The 14,375-nt window shown below is 37.6% G+C and overlaps 1 protein-coding gene across 1 annotated transcript in view; it reads left to right on the plus strand.

The window, feature by feature from the left end:
- The window catches only part of Dera (deoxyribose-phosphate aldolase), a 105,568-nt gene that overhangs the window by 1,516 nt on the left and 89,677 nt on the right, over positions 1 to 14,375 (plus strand). The window contains exon 2 of the mRNA XM_048787185.1: positions 108 to 179. Coding sequence (XP_048643142.1) covers positions 108 to 179 — 72 coding nt within the window. The remainder of the gene's footprint in view (positions 1 to 107; positions 180 to 14,375) is intronic.

Below are 14,375 nucleotides of genomic sequence, written 5' to 3' on the forward strand. Positions count from 1 at the left end.
GAGGCTGGAGTCGCGGGAGCGGCGGGAGCGGCGGGAGCGGCGGGAGCGGCGGGGAGCGCGGGGGGGCGGGGCTAGGCGGCGCGAGACCGGCCGAAGGCGGAAGGGCTGAACGCGAAGTGAGGCGGGAGCGCGGTGGCGGCCAGCGTCATGGCTGCTCACAACTCTGGGCACCGAGCTCGGTAAGGGCCCCCGGGTCGCCTCCTTCCTTTTCCCCGCTTCCCGTTCCGCGGTGTTTCGCGCGGGGCCCGCGCCGGCCGAGCGTCCGCAGAGGTTCCCGGCGGCCGGGAAGCGGTGGCGCCGGCGGCAGCGACCCTAGGCAGAGGCGGAGCCCCGCTGAGCTCTGTGGCCTGGGCGCCCTCCCCTGGTTCCTGTGAGCGGGAGGAGTGGGGAAGGATTGGTTTGCATCTTTCGCCCTAGCCGTTCACCTCTTAACTCTCTGGTTGCAAACAACAGCAAAACCCCAAATAAAACCAGACAAAAACCTTGCTTTCCCCCTTTTAATTCAATACGTATGCGATTTAATGCTGGATTTCTAAAAATAATTTTTAACATAACTATCTCTAAAATGACCTTTCTCCCCCAGGTGCCATGCTGGTTGGAAAAGTAGTCATGGCTCTGTGCAAAATATATAGCATCGTAAATTGTGTATGATCTTAGCTGTTTATCAAAATTGTAAAAGTGCCTGTATTCTTTTACCATTTTCCACTTATTGTTTTGCTGGTCCAAACCCAAGGCCCTGCCTAGCATGTACTAGGCAAGCATTCTACCACTGAGATACACCTCCAGTTTCCATCTTTCCTCTTATTGGTATTAGTTCAGATATTACTGGTTAGAAAGCTTATTTCATATTTCCTAAACGAAAAATTTGTAATTCACATAAGGTTAGTGGTTTGAATATATAACTTGGCTAGCTTTAATATTCTGAATCTTTAACTTATTAGCTATATGATTTTTTTTACAGCATTCCAAGTTTCTTTATCTGTAAAATAGTTATTACAAAGGTATTTACCTCATGATTTGGAGATTAAATAAGAAGATACATGTAAAGGAGTACATTGTGGGTGCATAATAAGAGCTAAATAAATAATAGTGTGTAAGAAAGTTCTGTTTTCAGGACTTATTTTTCGAAAATTCAAACAGGTACTTTAAAAATGATTATTATTAAACAATTGTAACTTTAAGAGTGGAATTTTTGTTGAGTGTTAGAGTCTAAATCTGCTTTTATAGACAGTTAATTTCTTCATGAAATGCATTCTGTTTTAGTCACTCCTCTCCAGAAGATTATGTTTTAAACTTGAAGTTCTATCTCTGGAATGTAAACTTTAACAACAAATGAGTATTTGCTAGATTGGAAGATCTTGAAAGATGGATGGGGGCTAGAGTTGTAGTGTTTTTGTGTCTTACTTTGGTATTTCCAAGGATACTGGCTATGTGACTAGGTCACAATGAGGATATGCCATAATTTCCCCGAAACTTAAGTTTTAAGGTTTTTCTTTCAAGTAATACAATTAAACTATTGTTAGTTTTTTAGTTTGCAAAAATTAGAATCACTTTCATTTATTTGTTGAAGAATAATAGTATAGACAAAAACAATTGCTGTTTAGAATAAATGTGATTTTCATGCCCCTTTTTAAATGATCATAGCTTTGTTTTTATTAGTTTCTTCATTAAAATCAGATATATTGCAAAGGTGTTTTTCCTTAACTGGTATTTACCTTTAATTTAGAGAGATTTGGCCTCAAATACTAAAGTAAGCTATTTGAATTATTTATTTACTAGGGGAAAATCATTCAGTATTAATTTATGCATCGTATTGATTGATGAGTTTTATAGTGTTTTGAAATTGAAAGTGCTTTTAATTAACACTGCAACTAATTTTTTAGATGAATTAACTTTCTTATAAAAAGAAATTGATATTTATTGTAAATATTTTAGAAAATACGGTTAGCACAAGAAAGACTAGAATTATTCGTGATCTAATTATTGTAATGTTTATTTCAGTGTACTATATATACTTCTAGTTCATGGACTTAAAAAAAAGAAAGATTTGACATGAAATCTGACCCTCATGATAAAAACCCTGCAATGAAAACATTTTTAGCATGGCATTTGGACATACAAAGAGGTTTTCCAAATGGGGAATAGACCCTCTAATCTTGATGTTAGAAGGTAGAGCCCAGCATTCTGAGATTTACCAAGTCATCTGAGTGATTCTAAGTTCAATTTTGAGAACCACTCTATCATGTCTCTGTGGCCCTCCTATTCCTATTACACCCTCTGTGGTCTATTAAAATTAATGGAAATCTTCTCTCTTTTCCTAGACTTCTCTTAATTTTGCCTAAAATGTAGGTATCACAGGGGCGGTGATCTTCCTTTTGTTTGCTTATGTATCCCAGGCACTTGGTTAAAATAGTTTCTGTAACACAGATGACCCTCAGAAATATCCTTGAACGAAGGAATAAATTTAGAACTACTTCCTGCTTGGGGACCTTGGGTATCCACCTGGTTGCCCCAACATGGGGACAGGTTCAGTAAAGTACTGAACCTTCTTCCTTTTTCTGAATGTTGTTAAAATTCAGTTTTGTGACGACTTTTGTCTTAAAGGTGTGTCAAGAGGCTTTTAAAAGATGAACCTAGTGTTGCTTCTTTTCAAATGTTTTCTTAATAGTTTTCTGAGGAAAGTGGAATATCTCTTCAGTTGTACACAAAATGTAAACAGTTTAAGAAATCTGTGAATTTCAAGTGAGAAATGACTAATATCTTTCCAGAATATTCATTATCATAATTATTGAGATAGAGGACATTAAAGTTTATCTTTAGCTGGGTGTGGTGGTGCATGCCTATAATCCCAGCAGCTTGGGAGGTTGAGGCAGGAGGATCACAAGTTCTGAGCCTGTCTCAGCAACTCCAGGAGACTAAACAACTCAGTGAGACCCTATCTCTAAATAAAATCACAAAAGGGCTGGGGATGTGGCTCAGTGGTTAAAGACTCCTGGCTTCAATCCCTTGATACCAAAAAACAAACAAAAAAAGCTTGAGTTAAAAAAACCAATCTCTACTTAAAATTAAAAGAATAAGGTAGCATATTCTTTACTAAATGTGTGAAAACTTTAACTCTTCATTCATGTGGTCAAGTAGAATTGAAAATTTTTAGATTTCTACAAGGAATTTCTCAAGTGCAGTTAACTTGAGTTTTTTTTTTTTTTTTTTAAATAATGCAATCGATTAATTTGTTTTTGTTGAGAGCCACAGCCAGAAGGGGCCCCAGCAAACTTCCAGCTGCCAGCTGATGATTGGCTCACAGCGGCCCCAGCAACTTCTAGCTGCCAACTGATTGGCTCCTCTGCGGTGATGCTCATTGGGCTGTTTCCCCGCCCTTTCAGACCATGGAGCTACTCATTGGGGGACTTTTTTGGCTCCGCCCACGCGACCCAGCTAATCGGCCTCAAGAGCAGGAGGAGGAGGGGGGGAGGTTGAGATGCCTGTGGGAAGCCGGTGGTGGCAGTTGGGCTCTGAAGGTTTTCCTGAGGAGCTGTGTGGTTTGGTGTGTGTGTTCTAAAAATAAAGTTAGTTTCTTTTGACAAGTGGCTCCTGAATTGTGCCCAGCCAGACTGCGGCATTGTTTATGCCAATGTTTTTTCTTCTTAATACTTACAATATATATTCGTGGATGTGGTGGTGCACATCTGTAATCCAAGTGATTCAAGAGGCTAAGGCAGGAGGATTCTAAGTTCAAAGCTAGCCTCGGCAATTTAGTGAGTCTCTAATCAATTTAGCAAGACCCTGTCATAAAATAAAAAATAAAAAGAGTTGGGGGGGGCTGGGGTTGTGGCTCAGTGGTAGAACGCTTGCCTAGCATGTATGAGGCTCTGGGTTCAATTCTCAGCACCGCATATAAGTGAACAAAATAAGGAATAAAGGTCCAAATAAAATAACATCAACTTTGTACAAACAGGCCAACTAAAGGCAATGTGCAATTCTGAACTTGATCTTTCTGAAAGATCCAAAACTGGACAACTGGCTACACTTGGAGTAAGCAGATTAGACAGTAGTAAGATACCAATGCCAATATTATCACTTTGACAGAGTCAAAGTACATGATTCCTAATGAGAAAAATGTCCTTATTTTTATGTGATTGTGATATTTATCTTGATGGATTTATTTTTCTCTCATGGAGTAGTGATTATAAGCCATAATAATATTTTTTTTTAACTTTGAAACAATCTCAAACCTTTAGCAGAGTTTCATATACCATACAAAGAATTTTTCCCTCTGAACCATTTGAGGAAAATGCGTGATTGACATTGGGTTCCACCAACCCTGGATACTTTAGTATTTCCTGCTTATAAGCTAATATTTTTTTGTGGTTAGATGTAAGTTATGCATCTTTCCCACGAATACCACAGAAATTATGCTGTTTTCTCATTGCATCTTGGTGGTAGCACATGATTTTGATTGGTCTCATAATTGGTGATATTTTGATCACTTGAATAAGATGGTATCTGCCATGCTACTCCACTGTAAAGTTAAGTTTTAGCTTTTGTAATTAATATGTATTTTATGGTAGGTACTTTGAAACTAGTTAGGTATCTTTTTCCTCTGCCAACTTTAATTAATAGTTATTTATTCAATTACAGTTTTTTTAAAAAGTATTTTTTATAGTAGATTGACACAATACTTTCATTTTATTTTATTTTTTTAATGTGGTGCTGAGGACTGAACCCAGTGCCTCACATATGCTAGGCAAGTGCTCTACCAACTGAGCTACAAATCCAGCCCAGTTACTTATTTATGTTATTATGTATTTGAGGTTTCTTATCTTCCCAATTAATTATAATTGTTAACTATTATTATTTACTTTAATACTCAAGTCTTTTCAGATTTTGATAGTAGTAGCTCCTTCTAGCTGACTTCTCTTCCTTTTTTTTGGTATCAGGAGTTGAACTTAGGAGTACTTAATCACTGACTCACATCCCAGCTCATTTTTAAAATTTTGAGACAAAATCTCATGAAGTTGCTTAGGACTTTGCTGAATTTGCTAGGGTTGGCTTTAAGCTTGTGATCCTCCTGTCTCAGCCTCCCAAGTTGCTGGGATTACAGACATATACCACTATGTCCCACTTTCTCTTTCTTTAATAATTTAATTAAAACAAAAAATTTTTTTTTTTTTGTTAGTACTGGGGATTGAAACCACTGAGCTACATCACTGGCCCTTTTAATTTTATTTTTGTTTTGAGACAGGATCTCACTAAGTTGCTCAAACTGGCCTTGAACTTGTGATCCTTCTGCCTTAGCCTCCAGAGTAGTTGGGATTATAGTTGTGTGCTATCATGTCCAATTGCTACATTTCTTCTTCTTTTTTTGTTTTTAGTGGTGCTGGGGCTTGAACCCAGGGCCTTGTGCATGTGAGGCAAGCACTCTACAAACTGAGTTATATCCCCAGCCCCCTCTTTTTTTAAAAAAAATTATTCTTATTATTATATATGACAGTAGAATGCATTTTGACATATTATACATTGATGGAGTGTAATTTCTCTTTTTTCTAGTTGTACATGATGTACAATCACACTGGTTGTGTAATCATATGTGCACATAGGATAATAATGTTTGATTCATCCTACTATCATTCCTTTTCCCATACACCCACCTCTTCTTTCACTCCCCTCTGTCTAATTATAAAGTACCTCTGTTCTTCTGTAGCTGCCCCTCCCTCCAACTGCTACTTTTCTTCATTTCTGTCTCAAGGGTGTTTCGAGCATATCTTAAATTTTCTGTTCCCATACTGGAGCCTGTTCGCCAAGGAACATTTTTTCAGTGGATAATGATATTAAGAAGCTAAGTTCTGAATACTAGGTATGCTGCAGTAACTGGGATGTCCCTGTTCCTAAGCCCCTCAGTTAGCAGAATTGAAAAATGTATGTGTATGTACATGTGTGATGTGTGTGCACGTGTTCAGCAACATAAATTTACTTCTGTATCTACCTATTATTATTGTATCAGTATCTCTATATCAGGAAAGCCAAGAGTTCACTAAGACATATGTCTAGTTCTGGTCCAACACTATAGGATTTATTCCATCGTTCTCCCTTTTCATATTTGAAACTCTCCTCACGCAGGGCCACACTTCTTCTACCCCTAGTCAAGTTTTTCTTAACTGTCTCAGACTCTGGCACCTGAGTTGGCCAGCTCTCCCCATCTTGCTTGCCCTCCACCCCCTTGCAGCAGGCTGCTGTCCGCGTGGATATCCATCCCACTTACCCTAGTCATTGTCTGTGGCCTTCTGTGCCAGGCTACCTTTCCATGTGGATAACCTCAAGTGCCTGCCTAGGCTTTGCTTTCCTTATCTGGCAGCCCCTTCATGCAGAATCTCTCCTTATGAGTAGACTCTGAGCTGCCCCATGTGCAGGCGTCCTCTTCCCTGTTTGGGTTCCTATAAACCCACTCTGGATATGGGGTGCCCCCATTGCAACCTGGCTCAAATGCCTGTCTTTTCACCTCCCTCATTTTTATCCCACTGGTTTAGAGTATTTGCTTAGGAAAGAAGGGAGAAAGGGGCCAGAATAAAATGAAAAATTTTACTTTTATACACATAGGAACTTTCTATGTGGAGTGCCTAGTGTTCTGGCACTTGGTAATGGATACCAAGGAGAGACTAACCTGGTTTCTGCTCTCCCTGAGCTCATTCTTGTAAATCATTATATACACTATGATAAAGCTGACAATAGAAACATGGTAGGAAAGATAAAGATGAAGTCACTGACAGTCCAGGGGAGGTGTTTTTTTTTGGAAGGGATATTTCTGACAGGGAATAGCTTGTACAAGGACACTAAGCAAAAGCAGCCTGGCATGTTTCATTAAATATAGGAAACCCAATTTTCAGATTTTTGATGTAATCTTTTCATTATATTATAGTGGCTAAGAATATTTTAGTGAAGAAAAATCCTTCTATATATGAAATACACATAGAGTCAACATAGTGACTGTGTACATTTTTACATTTTAAATGGTACATCCTTTTATGAAAGCTTACTTTCATTCTACTTTGAAGTATTTTACCTTTTGATTGTAAGCTATCTTTTGTTATTCTGATATTGCTTTGATAAATAGAAAAATTATAAAGAAATAATTTGAATTTGTTGTATAATTAAATAATTAAAAGTCCTTCATGGTGCCTGCTAAGTTAAAAAACATTTTTTAAAAGCAGCTGAGCTCTGTGGATTTTAATTATTAGGAAGGAAGACAAACTTCAAGCACTCATTTAAAATGGGATGCCTCTGCCAGGAAAGAAAGACTAGTAAATGAGACAGCAGACAGAGCCCTTGAGGATGTGATTTAAACATGTCACTAGAAATTGTTTAAGTGGAGAGTTCTGGCCCTTTTAAAACACTCTCTGTCACTTGAGGATTGGGTCACCTTGAAATGTGTTCATCTTTGAGTTAAAGGCATAAAAAGACACTTTGAAAATTTTCAGTCAACTTTGCTGTGTGTTGTGTGTCTACGGATGTACCGCTCCTCAGCCTGCCTGAGCTGTAACAGTCAGTTCCCTGGAAACCAAAGTGGTTGCAAGAGAAGGATAAATGTTTAATCTCAGCTCCAGCAAACAGTACAGATTTTTTAAAATGTTGAGACATTCGGGTTGCAACTTCTAGCTCTCTGTATAGTTAGGCCTTTCTCCCCCAAAGCAATGCCTGAGATAAAAGTAGCTGCTGGTAATTACTTCCTAAAAAGGTGCCACTTAGCTGGTGCCAGGTTCTTTTAGAATGTGGTTAATGATGTCAAATTGTTGTCTTTAAAATCTGGAAAAATATCCTAATTAACTGCTCTTATCCCTGATTCTGATAAGCTTTTCAGCTGAACACTTTGTGGACACCTGCCCTAACATTCAAGATAGATAGGGGTGTGTGTGTGTGTGTGTGTGTGTGTGCGCGCGCGCACAAGTATGTACAATTTGACTTTGAACTAGGTATCTGGCATGCTTAAGGTACAGAGACTCCTAAATTACTATTATTTTTTTCTTGGTACCAGGGACTGAACCTAGGGGTGCTTAACCACTGACTGACATCCCTGTCTCTTATTCTTTATTTTGAGAAACATAATCTCACTGGGTTGCTTAGGACCTTGATAAATTGCTGAAGCTGCCCTTGAACTTGAGATCCTCCTGCCTTAGCTTCCCAAGTTGTTGGGATTACAGGCACAGGCCGCCATGCACTGCAAGACCTCTAAATTCTAATGTAGAAATCCTTTAGTAAATATTGCTTCTTATAAACATTTCAAATGCTATTTTGTAAGAAAATTTAAGAGTGTCACATTTATAATGCTACCTTAAAAAATATTACAGAATTTTGTAGCAGAAAGGCATCTTAATTATCAGTCCTACATCCTTCTGTTAACAGAGGAGTAAACTGAAGCCTAGGGAAGTTAAATCTATGATCACATGACTGGAGACAATACTGAATTTGAAACTCAGGCTCTCTCTGATTGACTTTAATCTGTTGCATTATCTCCTTCTCTACCATCCTTCTGTGTTTCTATATCAGAATCATCTGAGAGTCCTGTTAAACATGAAGATTCCTGAGCCCCCAAATAGCTTTAATTGTTTGCATTGTGGGGAGAAGGCCAGGAACCTGCATTCTACAACTCTGTCATGAACACTGCAGATTCAGAATTCTGATGTAAGCTGTAATCATAGATTAATTAGAGATTCAGAGACTCTTTACTTTATATCATTTTGACAAATTCTGTCATTCTTATCTTTATATCTATGTATATCATTTTTCTATTTAGTAAGCAAAATTTCTGTAAGCAAATATGGGGAGAAGTTAATCTTATTTTCTGATTGAAGTAAGTGAGAAAATTTTGATAAAATGGACATGAAAACATATCAGAAGGATCAGGAGGTGAGGCGGTTATGTAAGTACCTATTGAGAGGTGCAGAGTATCCAACAAGAAGAATGCTTTATTCAAAGATGCCAATGACTGATGGAAATACGGTGTTCTTGATGATCATTTTGGAAATTGACATGGGAGTATTTAAGGATCTCCAATTAGCTGTAGATATGAGATTGTTTACCAGCAAAAAGTAATTAGCTTTCTGGGAGGGAAAATATTTTTATTTTCTCTGAATTTTGTGAATTAAGTTTGTGTTGTAGACTCTGGGGAGGGAAAGAAGTCGTAATGATCCTCACTGCAATGGATGAAGGAGCTCAGTTGTACTGTGTGTATTGCAGTTTTGAGGGAGATTATTTCTTTCAGTATGTATGGAGAAACTTCAGTGCTTCTGTTAATTTTCCAAGGAAGAAACCCATTTATTTTAGTTTTGTATCTCTACAAAGTTTAGTTTCCCTGACCCTCTCCTTACCTTCAAAAAAATTTTGGACTTGTCTTTAAGCAGTCATTACCAGTTTAGCATCCCTAATCCAAAAATCCAAAATTCAAAATATTCCAAAATTAAGAACTTTCTGAGTACTGACATGATGCCAGAAGTGGAAAATTCCATAACCGACTTCATGTGATTACTTGTAGTCTACACTGAGGTGCACTAAAAAATATTGCATAAAATTACCCTCACACTCTGCATATATGAAACACGAATAAGGACTGGGATGTAGCTGAGTGGTAGAACATTTGCCTAGCATGTGTAAAGCCCTAGGTTCACTCCCTAGTACTATAAACAAACAAACCCCCAAACAATAAAAAACCCCAAAACTATAGAAACATGAATGAATTTTATACGTAGACATGGATCCCATCCCCCAAATATCTCATTATGTATGTGTGTATATGCACATATTTGAAAATCCCTAAAATTCAAAATCTGAAACACTTTTTGTATCAAACATTTTGGATACAGTTACCTTACCTGTATTATATAACCTCAAACTTACTCATTGAACACATATATAGAGAACAACTACTACCCTCTGTGTCTTTTTTTTTTTTTTTTAAAGAAAAAGAGAGAATTTTTTAACATTTATTTTTTAGTTTTCGGCGGACACAACATCTTTGTTTGTATGTGGTGCTGAGGATCAAACCCGGGCTGCACGCATGCCAGCCGAGCGTGCTACCGCTTGAGCCACATCCCCAGCCCCCCTCTGTGTCTTCATCAAGCATATAAGAGCTACAGGAGTTGGGGAAACCTTGAGATGCTTTTTTCTCTCACCAAATTTTAAAGTATTTTTGGAGAGGTAGCTCTTTTTAAGGAAAGCAAACTTTCCCACCAACAGGATATGCAGTTTCCCTGTTTGAAATGATTGACTAGTTAACTTTGTAACTCTTGGATACTCATTTAAAAGTACAGTAGTCCTCCCTTATCTATGGGATGTCTGACCCCAAGTGTCATGTCTGAAACCTTTTTTCCAGTACCTAAATGCATACCTATAATAAAGTTTAATTTAAAAATTAGGCTCAGAAGGAAATTAAGAATAACAAATAGAGCAATTATAACAATATGCCATAATGTTATATGAAAGCAGTCTTTCTAAATATTGTATTATACTTACTCTTATGGTGATGTGAGATGATAGTTAAAGGAAGCACTTTATTGCTTGTCTTTGGCATTTCTGAATTGCCAACATCACTATTCCTGTGTTTTGAGGCTACTTTAAAGTAAAGTATGGGTTACTTGAACACAAGCATTCAGTACAGCAACAGTTGATCTGATAACTAAGACTGCTACAAAATGACTAAAGGGCAAGTAGCATATACAATGTGGATACACTAAACAAAAAGGCATGATTCATGTCTTAGGCATATAATAGGAGTTTTATCAGGGAAAACACCTCCATATTTCTGCCTCCAGGAAGAAAAAAATAATAATTTTAGTCTGCAGATGAATACTGTGGTTGACTGTGTGTAGTGTTATGCTAGTAATTACATAATATAGTGAACTTGTGGGTCATGTGAGTAGCATGTGAAGTTCAGAAAATAGGCTTTGTTGCTGATAATGCTCAAGAACATCTCAAAGTAGAGTTCTTTATATGTCCTAAAGTTAAATCATTTTATTTCTTGACAATAGTTACTTTCACAAATCAAGTTGAAATTAGACATCTTGTGGAAGGAATGCCAGAAAGTTTGAATGCATTGTGGTTTAACTGGGAGAGATACAGGATTAGGACCAATGCAGGACTGGTACCCAGGTACAGGAGTCCTAGTTTTTGGTGGTACCTGGCCATTGACATTACACAGAAGACCTCAGTCCGCTGGCTTGTATTTTCCAAATTTGTCAAACAGACACATAACAAGTTCATCAGTTCTACTATGATGACAGATGTTGATAATGGCAGTTCGTGTGTGGGGACAAGGCATATGTAGAAATTCTGTACCTCTGCTTAGTTTTGCTATAAATCTAAAACTGCTGTAAATCAGTGTCCTTAAAACAAAAACCGGACAGATGATCTCGAGAATCCCTCTAGTTTCTGAATTTCTTTGAGTCTTCATATTACTTAGAATGGTCATCCAGTAGAATTGTAGATCAGGGGTGTTACCTGGTCTTGGAGTTCAGTTCTTTTTCTTCCTTCTCTGGCCAGCACAGTCCTCCGGATTTCAAGACTCAAAGTTCCAATGGTCAGTTTATTTCCTACCCCCATTTTTTATTGATTGAATGTGACTGAACACTTTGCTATGTTTTCCTTCTCTTGTTTCATGAATGTATCATAAATCTTTATGTGAGTAGAGCCTTTATTTTGTATTTGTTCATCTGCCTGGCAGAGTATTGATTAAAATCTTAATGTTTCTTCCATAAAAATATGTCATTGATGCACCTCTTCCTCCTATTTCTAGGAAGGCTTATTCTGTCACACACGTAAATCATAATGGTGGCATCATAGCTAGTTTTTCTATATCTGGGTTTTATTATCCATCCCGGAAAAATCCTATTTTGTTAAATATTAGTTTATTGTTGTTTTCAAATAGAACAAATTTTTATTTATCTTCTTATTTAGTAAAAATATGTATTTTTACTTATTATTATAGTCTGTTTTTAGCCAAAGGAAATGAATTAGTTGGTGGGAATAGCCAAATAATGTCAGCAAGTATATAAATTAAGTTAACCAGGTGGGAATTCTCAAGACTGGAAATGTTTGATAAGTTCTGGTAAAATTGTGAGTCAAGTAATCAGATTGTGTAGTATATTTTTTTACTCTCAAGAACATATATACAGCATTCTAGAAATAACTTGGGTCTTGGAATCATAGATACTTGTGTTTCTGTTATAACTCTGACAGGTACTGTGTGATCTTGAATTCTTAATTTAGTCTCTGAGCTATATTTTCCTCAATCTATAGAATGGACCTAGTCTCAACCTGGAAGAATATAGTGTGAATATTATATGAGAAACAGAGTTAAATAATTCTTGAGCAATAAATAGATGGTAGCCTTATTCATAATTCCAATTGCTTTTATATTGTCTTCTTGAAATAGTTACTTTCATTATTTCACCTTTTTCTTGTAGGTCTACTTGTTCTCTGCTAGATTTTCCACCATTGGTCTCCTAAGGTACCTTGACTTCTTCTATGGTACCTACTTATTTTGGTCTTATTGTGGCTCCCTGCCTTCTAGGTACCGTGCCACTTGTTCCAAATCTCATTTAATATTCACAATTGCTGGGCTGGAATTGTAGCCCAGTGGTAGAATGCTTGCCTAGCATGGGTAAAGCACTGGGTTGATCCTCAGCACCAATAAAAAACAAAATAAATAAAGGTTAAATTCTTTAGCTTTATTTATCACTTGTTTTTTGGTACCAGGAATTGAGCCTAGGGGTGCTTAACTACTGAGCCACATCCCCAGCTCATTTTTATTTTGTATTTTAAGAAGGTCTTGCTCAGTTTCTGAGGTGACTTTGAACTTGCAATCTTCCTCCCCAGCCTCCCAAGCTGCTAGGGTTACAGGCCTGTGCCAGCTTGCCTGGCTATTTGTCACATTTTTAAAGAATAAAAAGTCACAAATCATAAGTAGAAGCATGAGGATTTGACTTTAAAGTTCAATTTCAAGAAAGGAAAAAGGATGTATTGAATAGCTACTGTTACATATTATATATGACTTTCATCATTGTCTTGGTACCTTGTGATTTGCAGGAAAAAAAAAAATCCTCTTCAGATCCCTGTTTACCAGTCTCATGCTGCTTTTCTAGGAACTTAAAATGGCCTTATAACTACCTGATGAATCAAGCCCACATACTTTGCTCACTCCCTGAAGATCCTGGCATTTTGACCCCATTCCTGTTACCACCTCTGTCTCTCCTCCACATATGTATACTCAGGTACTTTTGTTAGGCTGGCTTGGTCTTTGGTTTTATTCTTTGGGGCTGTTGCTCTGTTTGGAATGCTGATGGACCTTATCTTCTCTGCTGTTGGAGATTATCTCTGACCTTGGAAGTCAAGCTTACATTCTTCCACTTTTTTGAAACTTTTTCCAATTTCTCTTGTCTTTTTTTAAAATTGCAGTTCTGCGGATTGAACCCAGGGCCTCACACATGCTAGGCAAGTCCTGTATCACTGAGCTACACCCCCAGCATCCTTACATTTAAAAATAAGAAACAAAAATACAAAGTGTTTATATACAAAGTGTTTAAAATTCAAGTGTTTATATATTTACCTTTTGGTTTGTGTGGTATACATGATATGGGTGTAGAGTTAGAAGAACAGGAAATGGCTAGGGATGTGGATCCTTAATACCTGAATAGTTGAGTGTCAGCTGATGTTAGGGAGAGCCCTTAGGAAGTAGGGGGAATTCTGTCTCTGTGTCACCAGCTTCTTGCTGTATGCTGTCCCCACCCCTAGGAGTTAACTTCCAGGGTGTTTTTCTCTATTAAATACTGTCTATTAAATGCTGGAGAATAGAAAATTTACTTCCTCCTAAGGTAGGAAAAACTGATGGTATAAAGAGCTACTTTTCTTGGAAAGGAAAACTTTAAGAGGGGAATGATACTTTTAACTATTTAAACTATTTAACCAAAGGGAATATTTGATTGTGGGGAGCCTACTTGCTATCCCTGCAATCTTGCCATTTTGATTTGTGTCCACTGTTTCTTTGTACAGCTGACCTTAAGTACCTTTCTCAGCTTTCTGGTTCTGTAGCTGTTAAATTCTGCCCTGAAGACAGGAACAGGCTTCTCTGTGAAAATTGGACAAGATCCAGCTTCTTTAGAGAGCTACCCTGGTCATATGACTTCCGCCTCTGCTTGGGTTCACTTGGGTCATTGGAGCAACAGTGGCATATTTGTGTCCCTGTGGTGCAACACAAGGGAGAATGCCACAGAGTTATTGTAGAACTAACTCAGACTAACTTCTGAGTGGGCACATCTAATGACTTCTCTTTGGAAGAGGGATGGTGCTTAAATGTTTTTGATAACTTGTCACAGAACATCTGAAAGCAATGG

Source organism: Marmota marmota, unplaced genomic scaffold (assembly GCF_001458135.2).
Source record: "Marmota marmota marmota unplaced genomic scaffold, marMar, whole genome shotgun sequence".
Lineage (NCBI taxonomy): Eukaryota > Metazoa > Chordata > Mammalia > Rodentia > Sciuridae > Marmota > Marmota marmota.